At 43.9% G+C, this 21,314-nt stretch overlaps 1 protein-coding gene and 2 pseudogenes across 1 annotated transcript in view; 1 reads left to right on the top strand and 2 right to left on the bottom strand.

Moving 5' to 3' along the window:
- Nucleotides 1-2,696, bottom strand: part of LOC133908536 (probable LRR receptor-like serine/threonine-protein kinase At3g47570) — a 4,050-nt gene extending 1,354 nt beyond the window's left edge. Inside the window, exon 1 of the mRNA XM_062350602.1 lies at nucleotides 1-2,696. This exon is cut by the window's left edge and continues 368 nt beyond it. Within this exon, the coding sequence (XP_062206586.1) occupies nucleotides 1-2,519 (2,519 nt within the window). The 5' untranslated portion in view covers nucleotides 2,520-2,696.
- A 9,165-nt stretch (nucleotides 2,697-11,861) lies between these two features.
- Nucleotides 11,862-13,797, bottom strand: LOC133906140 (probable LRR receptor-like serine/threonine-protein kinase At3g47570; annotated as a pseudogene).
- Nucleotides 13,798-18,684: 4,887 nt separating this feature from the next.
- LOC133910035 (peptidyl-tRNA hydrolase, mitochondrial-like) lies at nucleotides 18,685-21,309 on the top strand (annotated as a pseudogene).
- The last annotated feature ends 5 nt before the right edge of the window (nucleotides 21,310-21,314 follow it).

Below are 21,314 nucleotides of genomic sequence, written 5' to 3'. Positions count from 1 at the left end.
AGTGCACGACACTCTGTGTCAAAGCTCTTGGAAGCATATTCATACTGCATGTTGAGTACCTTTATTGCAATGAAAGATGCATCATCTAGCTGACCTTTGAAGACTTTACCAAAGGTTCCAGCCCCTAGCAGGTTATCATCACTGAAGTTACTGGTTGCACGGACAACTTCGTGGTATGAGATCAACTGGTACTTCAGCAAGTCTGTAGCTGAGGGTAATGATATCTTTCCTCTATTATGTATCTTTCTTGAAACCAACACGAACAAGCAAGAGGCTGAAATAAAAAGTGCCACCACTGCAGGTACTATGACTTTTAAGAGCAGTTTTTTTGACCTTGAGTGAGCGTTCTCCTGGCATGGTGCTATTCCTTGGTGTGGAAGTCCACAGAGTGCATTGTTGCCCATCAATGATTTGAGGGTGATATTTGAGAACACGCCTCCTTCTGGTATCTGCCCCTCTAGTCTGTTGAAAGAAAGATTCAGGTTGGCAAGGTATGTGAGATTGGCCAAGGACTTCGGAATGGCACCAGAAAGCGCATTGGAGGAGAGGTCCAATTCCTCAATACTGAGCAACTTTCCTAGTGAATCTGGTATTGATCCTTGGAATATATTTCTGGATAGATTCAGATAGATCATCATGCGGAGTTCTTGAAAGGAAATCGGGATGCCACCTGATAGCTGGTTGCCTGATAAATCCATCTTGGTAATTGCTGTCAGTTTTCCAACATTAGCAGGTAGGGAACCACTCAAAGAGTTCTGTGACAGATCAAGCTCAAGAAGTTTCTGAAGGTGCCACAGGCTTATTGGAATGGTAGAAGACAGTGAGTTTTTGGATAATGCCATAACTTGCAGCTGGCTTAGGCTACCGACACTGCTTGGAATGGAACCGACTAGTTTATTGCCATCAAGATGCAACCTAACTAGTCTTGTTAATCCACTGATTTCTACTGGAATGGTGCCAGACAAACTGTTGTTGGAGAGGTTGAGTTCTTGGAGATTGTTCATTGCAGTGATTGATGCAGGGATATTCCCAGTCAGGTTGTTTCCACTGAGGGACAGTTGCAATAGGTTGCTAAGATTGGCCAATGTACTAGGGATGCTTCCAGTGATCTTATTGTTATCTGCTACGAAATTTTCAAGCACTGTGCTAAGGTTTCCCATGTAGGGTGGTAGCCTCCCTACGAATGCATTGTTTGACATGCCAATGGTAGTCATGCTCCTGCATTTGGATAGTGCAGCCAGGAAATCTAGATCCCCACTGAGTTGGTTCCCGTCGATAAAAATGCGACGGAGGTTCAGCAAGTTTCTAAATGACATTGGCACTGGTCCAGTCAACCTGTTTCCGAATAGGTCTATTTGGGTAAGGTTAGATAGATTGCCTATGGATTCTGGAATGACACCAGTTATTTGGTTGTTTGCAAAGCTTAGAAACCTGAGATTTCTCAACTGTCCCAGTTCTGGGGGGATTTCCCCTTCTAGATTGTTCTCACTGAGGTCTAGGCCCAGAAGCCCAGTATGGTTGCTCAGCTCAATTGGGATCTTTCCAGTGAGGTCATTGGTTGACAAGTATATTTTGGTGAGGCTTGGCAGTGTTGCTAGCCATGACGGCACAGAACCAGTGAAATTATTCACAGCAAGGGAGAGAGTCTCAAGGCTCTTACATGCAGAGAGTCCCAAAGGGATCGGACCAATGAAGTGGTTCTCACCGAGGGAGAGAGCTGTCAGCATAGGTAGGTGAAAACTCTCGTTTTCAGAAATCAAACCTGAGAGATTGTTCCGTGAGACATATACTCCTTGAAGCTGGGACATATTGAAGATAGCAGGCGGCATGGGTCCTGATAGAAGATTGCGTTCTAGGACTAGCAACTCCAGCTTTGACAGCGAGATGACGCTACCAGGAATCGCTCCTGTCAGCCTATTCGACCCAAGATGTAATGTTTTTAAATTGGGTGTGTTGTTGAACAGGCCCTGCGGAATTGCTCCGCTGAGGTCATTACCTAGCAATCTTATTAACTGAAGGCTGTGCAAATTTTGCAACTCATGTGGAATACCCCCAAAGAAGTTGTTCCTAGCAAGATCAAGCATCTCGAGCCTAGTGAGGTTGCCAAGGATGCGGGGGATTGTACCTGACAAGCTGTTGTATGAAAGATCAATATTTCGGAGCCAGGGCAGACTGCCAAGCTCATTTGGCATGGAACCCATGATGCTGGTGTTCCTGAGGACAAGGCCCGAGAGGAAGGAGAGGTTGCCAAGCTGTGGCGCGATGCTGCCCTGCAGTGGCACGTCGTTGAACTCAAGACCGGTGACGCGCTGCCTGCGGTCACATGATACCCCAGCCCACGAGCAGAAGGATGCAGTGGCAGTCCAGTTGCTGGCAAGGATGCCAAGGGGGTCCTTGACCTGTGCTTTGAAGGCGAGGAGCGCAGCGAGGTCTGTGGAATTGGGTGGTGCGGTGAGTGTGGTGGCACATGTCGCAGCCAGTAAGGTTAGGAGCACCATGCGGATGAAGAAGAAAGCCATGTTGGTGGAGAACCGAAGATTGATGGAGAGTATGGATGTGCAGTGTTTTTGACTGCTTGTTTATAGCAGTTTTGGGGGAGCTGAAGCCGACTTGCCGCAGTCTCTCTCTCTCTCTCTCTCTCTCTCTCTCTCTCTCTCTCTCTCTCTCTCTCTCTCTCTCTCTCTCCATGAGAAATGGCATGTCCCAATTGAATACGGTCAGTTAGTTGCCTTTTTACGTACATACGTTCCAAAGGTATGAATGAAAGTGCCGTCGGTTAACTTCTTTTCCAATTTTAGAGCTTAAATCACACGCTGCTGCTTCTTGGAAACAAGAACTTCCTTCCAAGAAACAGCTTTCAGACGTAGCAACAAGCAAGCACCCTATCCGTGGATTACACTCCTTATTTTAGCCCATATATTGGATATGTCTGATACAAAAGAATTGAACATGTGCCGGTAATTTTATTTTTCATTTAGAAACTACTTGCATGGCTTCTTGGAAAATTTTCAGCAGGGAAATCACCTACTTCATTTTCTGCTGAGTGCTTCGCCCGATAATGCTGCTCTGGTGCTACTGATACAAAATAGCAAGAGCGAGTTGCTGCAATATTGTGTACTACAGGGACCAAGAAACCATACAACCGCTACTGAATTTTGGCATCTGGAGCAGGCCAGGAGGGATCGGTGAACTGGTAATATCCCAATTCAAGATCATTTGGCATGTGCTGATGACAGAAGCACTGATTTTTTTTTTATTCCTCAGATCTAGGGGACAAGTTGTAGTATCTGAACGAACGCCCGAACACAACGCACACTACACACACCAACACACCCCTAGAGCACACGCTAGAACTAGAACCTATACCAACACACGTCTACCAGAGATTCACGAAGATTCCAGCTCCGCTAGCGACGGGCGCGTCGCCTCCCTTTGTGGTCCATAGACGTCTGAGGATACCTGCAAATTTATTTTTGAGAATAAATCCCGGTGAGACATCCGAGTCCGATCCCAGGGATCAAACTCGGGCGGGGAGCGCTCCACCGGAGCTCGCTACCACTGGGCTACGAGCCCGTTCTCGACAGAAGCACTGATTATGGATCCTGATAGGTTGGCACGCGTTCTGATTCGTGCACACTGGCACGCCATTTCACATCACAGCTAACATGTGGACTCTGCAACTTGGCACATTATTTTGACACATTATTGAGGGTGACCATATAGAACGATGCAAGTTGATGATGGTTGCTTTCTGCCTTGCCGGACCATTTCACTGTTCTGTTGCTTTGGAGTCAATGTAGTCAACCGAAGGGCCATTCAGATCCAGTAACTAAATTTCTCTTTGTATACGGTGGAGGGTGTGCCACTGGTGTTGTGGTGGGTGTTGTATATTCTTTAGAAATTTTAATGTGATTTTTGCTTCTCTGGGTCGAATTTCAGCTGCAACTGGGCCATCGTCTGGTTTTGGGCCCAAGCCCATGGCTGGTGTGCCCTAATAGGTTGCCGGCTGATTGGGTGTAGGAAAAAGAAAAATCCCCTTTGGGGGAGAGGGTGGCGGCGGCTGCAACAGCCTCTCCGGGCATCTCGCGCTCAGAGCTCTGCTGGGCGTGCTCTTGGCTGGCGCTGGCCGTCAGATGCGCCCCGATGAGGAGGTACGCGCGTAGGGTTCGGAGGTTGGCTCCTCTGTGCCGTGAGTCAGCCGCCTGCCATCCCCCTTTTTCTAGTGATGCTGGGCTTTGATTCGGCGGATGAGAAATCTTGGGCATCTCACAGTTTTCTATCTCCCCTCTCTTCCCTCTGTGATTTGAGCTTTGGTGGTTGGGAGCTTGGGCTCCAACCGTGATTTGGCCGAAGCTTTTGTGGCACTGGGAGGAAACCTGTTGGTGTTTGGAGCTGCGTTGCCGAGGTTCGCCCGCACTGCAAAGGCTGTGCGGTTGAGGTACTGTATCTCCGTCATCCCTCCCTCCGGCGGCAACGGCGGGTGGTTGGATTTTTGGGACTGCGGCATCTGTGCCGTGCCTTGCCTCACTCACCAGCTCATTCCAACATATACACTGTGAGCTTTCTTCTTCCCCTGATCTGAACTGTTGGATGCATGGTATAATCGCTCAGTGATGATAAATTTCATTGAAATTGAATTAGGATGTTGAGTACAATAGATACAACCTTGATTCTCTGTTTGCAATTGGCATAGGCAGTGATATGGTCTTTCAGTTTTTATTATGAGGATTCTGATCTCTTGCTAGTGGAATTCTGTTTTAGTTATCTGTCACTGCCTATTTGCTTGTATTCCTGGACTTGAGTGGCTTCTATCTCTGATTTCAGCACATTGTGAAGATTGCTTTGCAATCTATAGCTTGGGACAGTTTCTATTTTCCTTTCTATCACTTGTGCAGAGAGGTATTAGTGTTCTGTTTGTCTGTCTTGTGAAGGCAAGGTGCTGGCTAAGTGCTGAATTCTGATTTTCAGTGATAATATCTTTGTTGTTCTGTCCAGGAGTCTGTAGAATTCAGAGAATTGTATATCAAGGTTATTATCTAGGTGTGATCTCATGTCCTAGTTTAATTTGTGATATGACTTATAGGTCAGCTTGGGAGCAGATCTTTATTGATCTGGAGGCAGCTAACAAGAATACTTTGAGAGCCATTTTAATACCTCATCAAGTTCAGTTTAGATATATATTCTCAGTGTTCATGGTATGACAGTCATGTATCTCATATTCATGTTTTTGTCATGTGTTTCCTTCTGCTTGTGTTATTTCTTTATTGGAATATGTATATATATGCTATTTATATCGCACATATTACAACAATCCAGAAATCCAAATGCTTCTGTGATGGCTAGCTCTAGCTCTTTTGCTCCACCACCGTCGTCCTCAGACGCGATTAAGCCTAAGAGCTTCGATGGAACCGGCTTTAAGCGCTGGCAGGCCCGGACGAGGCTATGGTTGATGGAGCTCGGATTATTCTGGGTCCTCACCGAAGAGCCACCCGTTCCTCAAGGGGAAGCTGTGCTAGACAAGGTCAAAAGAATGCGTCTCGACGCGTTAAGGGCCCGTTAGGAGAAAGCAAATGCCTCAGCCCTAGCACGTCTCCTGGCCGTTCTGTCAAACAAGCTCTTCGACGTCTACGTGGGATTCGGGGAAGCACGGAAGGTGTGGACGGAGCTGAATGACAAGTATGCTGAAAGCGATAATGGCAATGAGTCCTTCATGGTGGCAAGCTACCTGAACTTTCGTATGGGAGATGGCAGATCAGTTATGGAACAAATTCATGAGTTATAGCTGATCGTGCGTGATTTAGGCCAATATGGTTGCGTCCTCCCGGAGAACTTTCAGGTTAATGCCATTCTGGCCAAGCTGCCTACTTCTTGGCGTGATTTTGTCACTGCACGTCGGCACTTAAAGCAGCGATTGACTCTTAATGAGCTCATTGCTGCTATAAATGTCGAAGAGAAGTCAAAGGTAGGCTACGGTGGGGCAAAGGCGCCTACTCAAGCTAATCTTGTTGAGCACAAGAACCATCCTGGGAAGAATGTGAAGAAAGAGAAGGCCAAGCCTGGTTTTTCTGGATCGAAGACTAATACTATGAAGAAGAAGAAGAAGCCTGAGATTGTCTGCTACGTCTGCGGTGGGTTGGATCATAAGGCCAACAGATGTCATGATCGTAAGGGCAAGGGGCCGACACCTGAGCAGCAAAAGGCAGCCAAAGCCCAAGTTCATGTGACGGTTGCAACGACTGATGATACCGGCAAAGGTGACTCCACTAGTGGGTATGTACCTGAGGCCTTTATGGCAAACTCACTAGTTAGTTGGTGGGTTGATACAGGTGCTACAAGGCATATCTGTGCTGATCAGACGTGTTTCACTTCTTTACAGGGTGCAGACGGTGGATCCGTACTGATGGGGAACGGGGTCTCGGCAATAGTGCGTGGAGCAGGTCAAGTGAGCCTGAAGCTGACTTCCGGCAAAACTCTTGTCCTGAAGGACATACTATTTGTGCCTGCCATGACCCGCAATCTACTCAGTGGATTGATGATGTGCCGACAAGGAATAAAATTAGTCTTCGAGTCGAATAAAGTAGTGATGACCAGGTGTGGGTCGTTTGTAGGGAAAGGTTATGATTGCGGAAGCATGTTTTGCATTTCTATTCTTGATAGCTCTGCAAATATTTTCTATTCTTCTTATTCTAATAAGAACTGATATTTAGCATTCTCGCTTATGTCATGTTAATAATGAAGCAATTGTGCGTTTGAGTAAGATGGATCTTATTCCCTCATATAAGTATGATAAGAGCCATAAGTGTGAGGTGTGTGTGCAAGCAAAGCAGCCCCGTAAACCGTTCCATACGGTCGAGGGGAGAAGCACCTCGCCACTTGAGCTGGTCCATTCTGATCTTTGTGAAATGAATGGAATATTAACCAAGAGTGGCAAAAGATACTTCTTTACTCTCATAGATGATGCAACTAGGTTCTGCTATATCTATTTGCTGAGAACAAAGGATGAAGCATTAGAATACTTTAAGATCTATAAGGCCGAGGTGGAAAACCAGCTGGAAAAGACAATAAAAAGATTGAGGTCGGACAGAGGTGGGGAATATATTCCCAGGGATTTCTCTGAATTCTGTGAAGAAAGTGGTATAATCCATGAATTTACGCCACCATACTCACCACAGGCCAACAGAGTAGCCAAAAGAAAGAACCGAATAATTTGTGACTTGGTTAACACCTTGTTACAAAGTTCTGGTATGGCTAACTCATGGTGGGGTGAGGCTGTTCTCACAGTTAACTATGTCCTGAACAGGGTCGCTCCTCGGAATCGTGAGGTAACCCCTTATGAAGGATGGAAGAGGAGGAAACCGAATCTGTCCTTTCTTCGCACCTGGGGTTGCTTAGCTAAAGTTCATGTTCCCCTGCCGAAGAAAAGGAAACTAGGACCAAAGACTGTTGACTGTGTCTTCCTAGGGTATGCACACCAGAGCACTACCTATAGATTCCTAGTGGTCCATTCTGAGGTCTCAGACATTGCCGTTAACACAATAATGGAGTCTCGGGATGCGACATTCTTTGAGCACATCTTTCCTTTGCGAGCGAAGGAGACTGTTTCCCATGATCTTTTAGACAATGACCACGTTCCTCAGAGTGTTGATGACACGGTTCCTGATCTGGAACTTAGGAGGAGCAAGAGGCAAAGAACTGGCAAATCATTGAGAAATGATTTTGTCACCTATGTCGTGGATGATGAACCACGAAACCTTTCAGAAGCATACGCTTCTCCAGAAGCGGAGTACTAGAAGAAAGCAGTTCGTAGTGAGATGGATTCGATTATCACTAACGGAACCTGGGAGTTAGCAGACCTCCCAATTGGCTACAAGCCGATCAGCTGCAAATGGATTTTCAAGAGAAAGCACAGATCCAATGGTACCATAGAAAAGTACAAGACCCGATTAGTGGCTAAGGGTTTTACGCAAAAGGAAGGAGAAGACTATTTCGACACTTATTCTCCTGTGGCCAGATTACCCACTATCCGTGTGCTCTTAGCACTGGCAGCCTCGCATAATCTCCTTGTGCATCAGATGGATATCAAGACCGCTTTCCTCAATGGAGAGCTGGACGAGGAGATTTATATGCATCAGCCAGACGGATTTGTAGTAACAGGACAGGAGCGTAAAGTATGCAGGCTAATCAAATCCTTGTATGGTCTCAAACAGGCCCCTAAGCAATGACATGACAAGTTTGATACTACACTGACTTTGGTCGGCTTCTGTGTTAATGAAGCCGATAAGTGCGTGTACTATCGCTATGGTGGGGGTCGATGTGTTATTCTATGTTTATACGTGGATGACATATTGTTGTTTGGGACAGACCTGGAAATGATTAACCAAACTAAGCCTTTTCTATCTCAGAACTTCGATATGAAGAATTTGGGAGAAGCTGATGTAATTCTAAACATCAAACTCCTAAAGGACGAGAATGGGATAACACTCAGTTAATCCCATTATGTGGACAAGGTGCTTATACGTTTTGGGATGATAGATTGTAAGCTTGTAGCCACACCCTATGATCCAAATGCTAAGCTGAAGAAAAATGTAGGCCATGAAAAAGACCAGTTAAAGGATTCACAGGTGATATGTTCCCTCATGTACTTGGCCAGTGCAACTAGGCCTGACATCTCATATGCAGTATGCAGGTTGAGTCGTTATACGTCCAACCCAGGAGATGATCATTAGATAGCACTGGAGAGGATACTCAAATATCTAAAGGGGACAAAGAACCTTGCAATTCACTATTCTGGCCATCCTGCAGTCATAGAGGGATTCAGTGATTCAAACTGGATCAGTGATTCGGATGATATGAAGGCCACGAGTGGATATGTTTTCACTCTAGCAGGCGGAGCAGTGTCTTGGAGGTCATCTAAGCAGACCATCCTTACTCGCTCCACGATGGAGGCTGAGCTAGTGGCGCTAGACTCAGCAGCCGTAGAAGCAGAATGGATTAGAGAACTCCTTTCTGACCTGCCGATATTGGATAAACCAATTCCGGCTGTTCTCACCTACTGCGATAACCAAACCGTTCTGGTTAAGGTGAAGAGTAGGAAGGACAATATGAAGTCTTCGAAGCACATAAAACGGCGACTCAAGTCGCTTAGGCATGCATTAGAGACGGGTATAATCGTTGTGGATTATATTCAGTCCGAAAGGAACCTTGTGGATCCTTTCACAAAAGGAATGGCTAAAACAGTCATTCAAGCGGCGTCAAGAGGAATGGGATTATTACCCTATGATAAGGTTCACACCGGCAGTAACCTACCCTAGGAGATCGGAGATCCCGTGAACTAGGCTCTAGGAAAACAAGCTGTGTGGATATAAGAGCAAATCGATCCCATTTGCTGCTATGCTCTTCTGTAGGAGAGGGTGAGCTGCTAACTCTTAATGAATTCAGTGCCGAATGGCAATAGATGTCATTCTACAGGACATCTAGGAGAATTCACCTATGTGAGTATGATTGTGTGGTCGCAATCACAGAGAAGTCGGGTACTTCTCTGAGTGGCACTCATGAATCAAAGGTACTCGGACATGACCATAACGTCCAAACCGAGAGCTAAAGGCTTAGCAGCCTAGTACAGGGTGTTGTATGGATGGAAGCTCTTACACCAAGATAGAGGATCAAGGTTTAGTCCTCCTCTGTCTGTTCGAGCTAAACTCTATATGATTAGGTATTGTGTTCAAACCCGAAAGGTACACTTTACTCAATTCCTGTATGTAAAACCGAACTTTACCAACATTAAAATTTGGTGGGGACTGTTGTATATTCTTTAGAAATTTTAATGTGATTTTTGCTTCTCTGGGTCGAATTTCAGCTGCAACTGGGCCTTCGTCTGGTTTTGGGCCCAAGCCAGTGGCTGGTGTGCCCTAATAGGTTGTCGGCTGACTGGGTGTAGGAAAAAAGAAAAACCCCCTTCGGGGGAGAGGGCGGCGGCGGCTGCAACAGCCTCTCCGGGCATCTCGCGCTCAGAGCTCTGCTGGGCGTGCTCCTGGCTGGCGTTGGCCGTCAAATGCGCCCCGATGAGGAGGTACGCGCGTAGGGTTCGGAGGTTGGCTCCTTTGTGCCGTGAGTCAGCCGCCTGCCATCCCCCTTTTTCTAGTGATGCTGGGCTTTGATTCGGCGGATGAGAAATCTTGGGCATCTCACAGTTTTTTGTCTCCCCTCTCTTCCCTCTGTGATTAGAGCTTTGGTGGTTGGGAGCTTGGGCTCCAACCGTGATTTGGCCGAAGCTTTTACAGCACTGGGAGGAAACCTATTGGTGTTCGGAGCTGCGCTGCCGAGGTTCGCCCGCACTGCAGAGGCTGTGCGGTCGAGGTACTGTATCTCCATCATCCCTCCCTCCGGCGGCAACGGCGGGTAGTTGGATTTCTGGGACGGCATCTGTGCCGTGCCTTGCCTCACTCACCAGCTCATTCCAACATATACACTGTGAGCTTTCTTCTTCCCCTGATCTGAACTGTTGGATGCATGGTATAATCGCTCAGTGATGATAAATTTTATTGAAATTGAATTAAGATGTTGAGTACAATAGATACAACCTTGATTCTCTGTTTGCAATTGGCATAGGCAGTGATATGGTCTTTCAGTTTTTATTATGAGGATTCTGATCTCTTGCTAGTGGAATTCTGTTTTAGTTATCTGTCACTACCTATTTGCTTGTATTCCTGGACTTGAGTGGCTTCTATCTCTTATTTCAGCACATTGTGAAGATTGCTTTGCAATCTGTAGCTTGGGATAGTTTCTATTTTCCTTTTTGTCACTTGTGCAGAGAGGTATTAGTGTTCTGTTTGTCTGTCTTGTGAAGGCAAGGTGCTGGCTAAGTGCTGAATTCTTATTTTCAGTGATAATATCTTTGTTGTTCTGTCCAGGAGTCTGTAGAATTCAGAGAATTGTATATCAAGGTTGTTATCTAGGTGTGATCTCATGTCCTAGTTTAATTTGTGATATGACTTATAGGTCAGCTTGGGAGCAGATCTTTAGACCATCTCCAACGGTTTCCCTTCAGGGGCCAAAATCCCTTCACGACGGGATTTTCGTTCCCTTCAGCGCTCCAACGGTTTCCCTTCACGGTTCCCGTCACGACGGGATTCCCAGGGTCATTCCCTTCAGAACGGGATTCTCTCTCCATTCCCTTCGCGATTCCCCTCGAAGGGAAGCTGTTGGAGATGAGAGGAAATAAAGGAAATGAGAACGGGGAAGGGAATCGGGAAGAGAACGAAATGAAGGGAATATGGTTGGATATGGTCTTATTGATCTAGAGCCAGCTGACAAGAATACTCTTAGAGCCATTTTAATACCTCATCAAGTTCAGTTCAGATATATATACATGATTTATATTCTCAGTGCTCATGGTATGACATTCATGTATCTCATATTCATGTTTTTGTCATGTGTTTCTTTCTGCTTGTGTTATTTCTTTATTGGAATATGTATATATATGCTATTTATATCGCACATATTACAACAGTGGGTTATGTATGACCTGTGCTATTTTGTTGTGTTTCTTGGGTTCGTTACAGCTGAAACTACTTCGTGGTCCCTTACAAATATCAAATGAAATTTTTTAATGTCATGCCACGAGGATTGAACAATTAGAACTTGACTACTTGAGTGAATCTTGAGAAATGCTGCTGCCTTCAGTTGCAGACCGGATCATCTGGAGGATGATAGACACTCCTTAATCCGCTCGAGCTTGGCAGCCACATCCTTCATCGCCATCCTCTCCGGCTATCTGCGCTGGCAGCTCCAACCGTTGGGAGAGTCTTCCCGTGATGACCAATCGTCTTCTTGGATATCTCCACTGCTTGTTGCCTCCTCGTTTAGAAAGATGTCCTGTGATCCACGACATCAGCAAGCCTCCATGGGAATGCTTGGCTGACTCACTGTCTGAGGCTCAGTTCTTCGGTGAAGATGGTGTCAGTGGGCTTCTTCCCCGTGATGACTTCGAGCAGCATGAACACGTCGCTCCTCCTTGATGCTTTACCGGTTGAACCGTACTCTGTTATAGCTATAGCAAAGGAAAATATAGCAGAATTAGCAATGGCAGCGCAAACAAGAGATGAATTTTTGATCAGCAAACAAGTGCCTGGTGCCATATAGCCTATCGTTCCATGCATGTTCCTCGAAACTATGGAAGTGTCGTCTCCCAGTAGTAACCTTGCGATGCCGAAATCAGCCACACAAGCCGTCATACCTTCATCAAGCAATACGTTGCTTGGCTTCAGGTCACAATGCAGGACTACCTGAAAGTGTTCATGGTGAAGGTATAGTAAGCCATCGCCAGTGCCACATCCACATGATGTTCACCCTCTGGACCAATCCTAGCCCACGCCGGTTACTAGAGAACAACCATTCATCTAGGCTCCCATTTGACATATACTGGAGCACTGATGCCTTGAAGTCCAAATTTGAACAAGTGGTGAATCTAAACCGTTATGATCATGGCCTATCAAAATCTACAGCGTATATTTTTCTCTTTTTTACCGATTAACATGGTAATTTCTAAGCTTTAAGAGCGAATGAGGTGGCTCTTTTTAACTTTGTTATACTAAAATAATAGATCTAATATATTTTTTGAAATCAAGGGCATCTCACGGTAAATTGGGTCAAATATGAAATATATCAGGTCGAAAGGAAGTACCAACATCTACATAATTAACTATTATTTCCGGTATGCCAACAATACAAATTATATTATCCATATGAACATGTGTGTTTATAAATTGATCCTGAATTCTCCTGGCTGATGGTTTGCTCTACTGAATTTAAGATCAATTTACAAACACATATGTACACATTGACATTTCATAATGAAGCAAGGGTATAATGGACATTTCACGTAGGAGTAATGACATTTTTGACCAGAAATAGATACTTCAGGGACTAAACTAGCCGATTTGATAATTCAAAGACTAATTTGAGTCTCTTAGCAAAGTTAAGGACTAAACTAGCCGATTTGATAGTTCGAAGACTAATTTGAACCTCTTAGTAAAGTTTAGGGACTAAATTTGATATTGTGCCTTTTTATAAGCAGTTTTCGGTGTGCAATTGGTGCAAGTGGCGCAATTGGATCTTTTCTTACGAGGAATAGCATGTGCGCAGTTGAATAATTGTTGGAAATAAGAACTTCCAACGCTGCTGCTTGTTGGAAATAAGAACTTCCTTCCAAAACAGCTTTTGGACGTAGCAACTAGCAAGCAACAACCTGTCCCTGAATTAGGCCTCTTTATTTTACCCCATATTATTGCATATATTTGATCCAAAAGAATCCGAGATATGCTGGTTATATGTTTTTTCATTTAGAAACTAACTTGCGTGGCTTCTTGGAAAATTAGCAGGAAAATCACCTATTTTATTTTCTGCTGAGTGCTTCGCCAGATTATGCTGTTCTGGTGCTAGTGATACAAGATAACAAGTGACTGCAAAATTGTGTTCTGAGGGAGCCAAGAAACTATATCCACTGCTAGTCTGCTACCGATTTCGATTTCTGAAGCCGGTCAGGAGGGAGAGTTAAAATGGTAACATCCCAATTTGAGATCATTTGGCATGTACTTTTTTTTTTTTTTTTTTTGATTTCACTCCCCCTACTGGGAAGGTGGTACACCTGACTACATGCGCGCACGCACACTCACTCACCCACCCACCCACCCACCCTACGCGCACACACACCCAGACCTACCCCTACACAGCTTTGGAGGAGGAGGCGTCCTTCTGGAGATCACCGAGACTACCGAGAATCCCGAAGACGACGAGCATGTCGTAATCCTTTCTGTAGCGCTACGCCGGACTGGAGGGCTCGGAAATTATTTTAATCATCGAACACCTGCAGATTTTGAGGAATAAATCCCCAGTACGAAACGCACGCCTCGAGCAGAGCTCGAACGTGCGTTGGTTCGGCTCACAACTGGAGCTTCTACCGTCGAGCTAAGCGCTCGCTCGTTCATTTGGCATGTACTGATGACAGGAACAAAAGGAGCCCTGATTATGCTGATCCTCATAGGTTGGCATGCCTTCTGATTCGTGCACACTGGCACGCCGTTTCACATCACAGCTAACATGTGGACTCTGCAACTTGGCACATTATTTTGACACATTATTGAGGGACCATATAGAACGATGCAAGTTGATGATGGTTGCTTTCTGCCTTGCCGAACCATTTCTCTGTTCTGTTGCTTTGGAGTCAGTGTAGTCAACCGAAGGGCCATTCAGATCCGGTAACTAAATTTATCTTTGTATACGGTGGAGGGTGTGCCACTGGTGTTGTGGTGGGTTACGTATGACCTGTGCTGTTTTGTTTTGCTTTTTGGGTTCGTTACAGCTGAAACTACTTCGTGGCCCCTTAAAAATATGAAAATAAATTTTGATGCGGTTCATCACCATCATATTATGTCGAAGTTCTTTGCCTGAAAGCCGGCAGGATTTGATTTGCAAGGGAGGTGACGTACACAGTAAGCCCCTCTTGAAACGTCACAACTTATTTAATGTCACATCACGAGGATTGAACACTGAACTTGACCACATGAGGGAATCTTGAGACCGGATCATAAGGATAGAGAATATGCGCAGATTACTCTATAAAAAGGGTGAATGATTATGAAAGCTAAATTTAAATTTTAAATCATTTTAATCAAATATTGAATTTATTCGTAAAATTTAGTTCAGGACAGACATCTATCACTTCACTAAAAACGATGCTCAGAAAAATCTAACCGTTAAATTATCCTCAAATTGTTCTCAAATTTTATTGTAGAAACTAGATAATCATATGAAAATATTCAATTTAAAAATATAAAATTCTCAAGCAGATTATGACGAAAATACAAACACAAATATGGCAAGAATTATAAAAATTTGATCAATCAAACTTCTTGATTCACCGAAATCACTACGAATCAACGAAAGCAATGAACATATATAAAAATTTGCTAAACTTTAATCTTCATTATCTAGATAAGTTCACAAGATATCACTCACGAAACCTAGATTGAACTCATCTAATCTCTCACAACAGTAGCATAGCAACGGTAGCAAACCGACTCCAAACTCAGCCACTGACTAGGCCAAGGACTCCCGCCTGGGCCTGCGCAACACACTGCCGGACCAGCTGCCGCTGCTGTCGGGACTGGCCACCTCGCGCTCACAGGCCGAAGCCAGCAACCGAGCCCAGCACTCCTCCAGCCAAATGGGCAGCCTGCACCTTTTTTTATTTTTATATTTTTTCGATTAAAAGATTAAATAAATAAATTACTGATCAAAACAATTACAAAACTAGGCACAGTAATCCGCGATGAACAGTACTCTAGAGTTAAATTTTCACCCTTATCTTCTCTATTCAAAATAGTGATGTTCTGTTGCTCCAAAAATTCTAAATTTTTTTTACATGTTCCATAATTCATGTGCAACCCATTTTAATTGAATTCACTAAAAAATCCTGTATAGAATTTAAACTAAAATTCTCCAAAAAAAAGGCTACTTTTATAACTTCTAGCAATTGTTAGGGATCAAATAATTTTTAAAAAAATCTGGTAAAATTCACTAATAGTCTTCTTATATGATGTGATAATTTCTAAAATTATTTTCAGACCTATATTATATGGTAAAAAAGTGGATTCCTTTGTAATGCACCATTTATATGTATTTTTATAATTTCATGTGATATTCTTCTTTTAACTTAATTTGAATTCAAACATATATAAACCTACTGCTAAAAATAATTTTAGAAATTATCTCATCATATAAGAAGAATATTAGTGAATTTTACCAGTTTTTTAGAAATTTATTTGAGGCACTAACAATTGCTAGAAGTTATAAAAGTAGCCTTTTTTGAGAATTTTAGTTTAAATTCTACACAAAATTTTTTGGTGAATTTAATTAAAATGGGTTGCATATGAATTATGAAACACATAAAAAAATTAGAATTTTTAGAGCAACAGAACATCACTATTTTGAATAGAGAAAATAGGAGTGAAAATTGAACTTCAGAGTACTGTTTATCGCGGATTACTGATCATGTACTGCGCTTACCGCAGGCTGTAAGCCTACCCGCCGCTGAAAGTGCGGTAAGAGTCTATGAGACTGCTTACCGCCCTCTCAGGAGGTGGTAAGACCCTTAACGCTCCCTAAGAGGACGGTAGGCGTCTAGTTTTACAAATTTTTTTTATTAGAAATATATTTATTTAATTTTTTAATAAAAAAATATTAAAAAAAAAAACTCGCCAGCCTTCAACCCGCGTGAGCCACGGTCTCCATGGGCCTCCGGTCAGCTTCCCACACATATGAGCCTCCACCTGCAGACCAAGCACATGGGCCGCATGCGCACACCACAGGCAAAACAGCCATAGGCCGAGTGCCACCTGCTGCTGCTCTACTGCTAGCACCAATTTGCATGCATGCATGCCTCTGTCAGCGCCATCAGTAGCTAGCACAAAGCCATGCATGCACAACACACATTGCCATGCATGCACAATGCTCTCTCTCTTTATTCCAATGTACATACACATGTACTATGGAATAAAAAAATCTTCGACGCCAGACTGTATCGTCTCGAATCATTTCTATCCCATTATAGTCTGTATAACTTCTATGTACGTTTTATAGTGTGATTATTTTTATGTGCATCGTTTTCTAGTTCAGATATCTGGTCTGACCTCATGATTGTTTTGATCTCGGTTCCTCTTCGAATCTAGTCCCGATCCTATCACCAGCTATATTCGTCCTCAAAACAATATCTGCACATAAATAAAACTAACATATAATTCCGAGCATAAATTTTACAAACTTAACTCATATCTATCAGTACAACAACACTGTTCACACGAGTATATTGTATAAAATAAAACACAATTATCATGCTACCATATGCATATCAACATGTACATGCACATTATCTGTAACTATGCTACAACGAGTATATCAAGCAACTCATCGCATGCACATAATCACATAAAATGATAAAATGTTTTGTGTTTTTGTTGCCAATTTCAGAATTACGTTACTTATGCATTTGTCAATTTTTTAGCATAGGATCTCAAACAGTCCTTAATCCGCTCGAGCTTGGCAGCCACATCCTTCATCGCCATCCTCTCCTCCGGCGAGTCCTGCGAGCTAGCACTGCAACCCCAAGTCTAGTATCTGCGCTAGGCAGATGGAACCGTTGGGAGAGTCTTCCCGTGATGACCACGTCATCTTGGATATTTCCACTGCTTGTTACCTCCTCGTTTAGAAAGATGTCAGGATCCACGACATCAGCAAGCCTCCATGGGAATGCTTGGCTGACCCACTCTCTGAGGCTCAGTTCTTCGGCCAACATGGTGTCGGTGGGCTTCTTCCCCGGGATGACTTCGAGCAGCATGAACACGTCGCTCCTCCTTGATGCTTTACCAGTTGAAGCATTGTCACCGGCCCTGGAGCACCGGCGATGATGACTACTCCAGACTGGCAGGAGTCTGAGGCGAGTGCGCCAGCTGAAGAGCTAAAGGAGGTCAGGCGAAGGATAAAGCCCAACTCAAAGTATTATGGGCCGGAGTGGAGGACTTAGGCTACTGGGTGGTGTGTTGAAGTGAGGCCTAGACGTGAGTTTGCGTGTGTGGTACTGTGGTTTTGCTTGGAGAGAACGCTGATGTATTAAGGAGTGGTTACGCGTTCGTAAGCGGCGGCGAAGAACAGAACATAAATAGAAGGAACTCGTTGAGCGCAGCGTGCAACTGCTGCTCGGAACCCATCCACATCTCGTTCTAGTTGGTAGTTTGGTAACAATTGGTAATCAGAGCCTTCGATTCTGGCGTCGCACCACCACAGAACCCGATTGCAGATTGGGATGAAGACAGATGAACAGCACGCGAAACTCGTTGCCATGTTGAAGGAGATGAACATGGGGATCGCACAGAATCATCAAGCTATGGCGGAAGTGCGAGCTTCAGTGGAGGAACTGAAGGTCGTCAAGGGCGATTTCGAGCAATGGAAGCCTCACATGGAGACAAGTGTGGAGGGTCTGCAGTCGAGCATTGCGGAATTGCGGGCTCAAGTGGAGCAAATGCAGTCCCAGCATGGATCCAGGGCAAAATTGGCGGAAGAACCATCTCTCGCGCCATCGCCTGGATAGGGAACGTCGGCCACCACGCACCTGGGGGCATCCTCTACGGAGGCAACGTTTGGGCCTCAAGGCCACCACTCTACTCATCCTCACCAGGGGTCTGGTCTTGGTGGCCACCACCCCAACACTACCTCTGGTCATAGGTATGATGCATCATAACTACTATGCATCTATCCCGTTCAAGATCGAAGACTCTTTATCGTAAGGCAACATGAGTTTTAGCTAATCAATGGAAGGAGAAGGGAACGGAGAAGGGGATCGATAGAAGGGAGAACGGAGAAGGAGGTCCATGATTTTTCATTCAGATGGAACAGAACAAGGGCAAAATGGTCCAACTTTCATTTGGTAACACCCAATTTTGATGGAATGATAGATTTCTAAACGATATGATCTTTTAATTGTATTTAAGTGTACCAGCTCAGTTCAATAGTAGATTTTGAAAAAACGATAAATAAATATCATTAAATCAATTTTTTCTTAATAATATGTCCAAAATTGATCATGTGTCTCGGTTTCGAGGTTTGTAACGAAATTTCGGCCCAGTACGACAATTCCGGTCCGCCCCGTCCGAAACTTTCTCAATCTCGTGGCCGCGGCGGCGGTGATGCGGCTGCTCTCCGGCGCCTCAGCTTCCCGCCTTCCCTCCCCGCTCCTCTCACTCCCCCGTGCAAAGCCCAGATGCTTGCCCGCCTCCGCCTTCCGGGCCGCCTCCTCGTCAGCCGCGGTCGCGGGCGACGGCGCCGCGCGGAAGCCGTGGCTGTTCATCGGGCTCGGGAACCCTGGTAAGGTGCACCAGGGGACTCGCGACAACGTAAGCCGCCTGACCAGCCCTGTTAGTCGTGAAACCTGCCGTTTTGCACTTGCACGGTGGGGCTGTGGGTTCGTTTGCTCTAGTTACTATGGGTCATCGAATTGATAAATGTTTGAGTTTTACGGCAAAAAGTTGCACGCTTTAACTTTCGAAGATGTATGTATCCACAACTAATATGTTTTAAAGATGTAGAAACAGGGTAGGCAAATCTGAGATCATAAGCCTGATTTCTGTTATAATTTCAGTGTTCTTGATGGCCTTCGATAGGTACTTGCTCTATACGGAATGAGATCGAAACATTAAGATGCACGACATAGAAGTGAGAAGAAGATTCACTTTGCTAGCAGAGAAATTTATAATTTATATCGTGTTTTAAGGTTGCTATGCTTTTAAGCTCATTTCTGTGGAGCAGAATTAGAACACATAAAATTGAGTTTTTCATAATGATTCTGTTTCTCAAAACTCTAGTGTACAATATCTCTTTATTGGAGTTGTGGTCATATCTGATTATTCACAGGTTGGATTCGAGATGATCGATGTTATAGCAGAAGCTGAGGGTATATCCCTCAGCAGTATGCAGTTCAAGGCAATGGTTGGAAAAGGTAATATCCACACCAAGTATGTTTCGTTGCATGGTTCATTTTGTCATAAAGGCTGGGATGCTATCTTAATTGAATATTTGCCGGAGCTAAATTTTCGTCCTCAATTTTCGCTTGTTTACTTTTTCAGCCAAATGTGTTGCAACTTACAAGAATTGTTTTACAACAATTTCTTTGTGGTTTCTTTAGTATTTTCCTAGAGAAAAGGCTATATGCTTAGGAGATACTATCATACTATGCCTGAATACCGAATGTGAATAGATGCATTGTTACTTGTTTGAAATTCTGTATGTTTTGTTATTGTGCAGGTCGTATTGGTGATGCCCCTATCATGCTTGCCAAGCCGCAAACTTTTATGAATGCAAGCGGTGATTCTGTAAGTATAATGATTCCAAACAACCTTGGATACTATTGTTCCTTCTTTATATCTTTTTTGACATATGCTGAGTTATACAGGTCAGGCAGCTGGTTTCGTATTTCAAGATACCACTTAATCAAGTCGTCCTGAGAAATGTTTTTCTTCAGCAGCTGCTTTTTATCACAGATCAGTATAATCTGATTCTTACTTCACTCTTTTCTTCTCCGCAGATGTATGATGATCTGGATTTACCCTTGCACAAATGCGTCTACTGCCGAAGGGTGGACATGGCGGTCATAATGGGTACTCTTGTTTTCCTTCTACCTCTTTTTGGACATCTAGTCATGTATGCTCAAGTCAATATTTCAGTGTTCTTTGTTATACACTATATGCTGGAGGCCTCATGATTTTGGAGGCACATAATTGTTATGTACTCTCAAGTTCACCTAAGAGAATGATATTTTGAGCATATCCTTTTTCCTTTATCTGGACATGTTATAATGCATTTCTGTATTGATGTTTAAAACTGATTATAAGGCGCTTAGCTCTTACAAATCCAGCAGGAAAACTTTGGTAATGTGTTCATTTCTAGTTTTATTTCTCCCTCTTTCTCTTCAAAAAAGAAAGAACCTGGACAATATTGATTCATTTAGTTCTTCCCTTTGCAGTTGTTGTTTGGAGATGAGCTTTTTGCTGTTCTTAACCATTTCTCCACCATGTACAGGATGAGAAGCATCATCAACCATTTGAAACAAAGTCGTGATTTTCCACGTCTAAGAATTGGTATGACACCTCTCTCTTCTCTTCAGTCGCAAAGTCTGAAACATTCCTGTGATGGTATTTTGCAGGCATTGGACGACCACCTGGGAAGATGGATCCTGCGAATTTTGTTCTCCAGCCTTTCAACAAGAAAGAGGAAGAAGAGGTTTTCTCTAGAATGCCTTGGAGATATTTCAGTTAGAACACCTTTCAATTGAACAGCACATAACTTTTCAAAGTTTAGTACTCTATATTGATCAATGTTTAAAAAGTCAGGGTAACAAAAGTGATTTCTGTATGCAGCTTGATTTCGCGTTCCATAGGGGCTTGGAGGCAGTACAAATAATGTTACTTGAAGGATTCAACAAGAGCGCGACTTACGTGAATACATCACAAGCATCTGAAATGTTAAATAGATTATGTGCTGTTCAATTTATTTGTACACTGAATAGATTCATTTGAGGCAGTAATTCCAGTACATCACAATGCAGTCAGCTTCGGTTCATCCAAATACTTTCCTGGTGGGCGTTTTTGTTGCAAGAAAATCCTGGCGACTGAAGTGTTCATTCAAGCATGGTATTTATACGAGCAATTCAGGTACTATGAATTCATGATCTGACGGCACTCTTATGTACACTATACTGGCTTGTCTCT

The sequence above is a fragment of the Phragmites australis genome, chromosome 2 (genome assembly GCF_958298935.1).
Source record: "Phragmites australis chromosome 2, lpPhrAust1.1, whole genome shotgun sequence".
Lineage (NCBI taxonomy): Eukaryota > Viridiplantae > Streptophyta > Magnoliopsida > Poales > Poaceae > Phragmites > Phragmites australis.
This window is presented reverse-complemented; position numbering and strand designations above follow the sequence as displayed.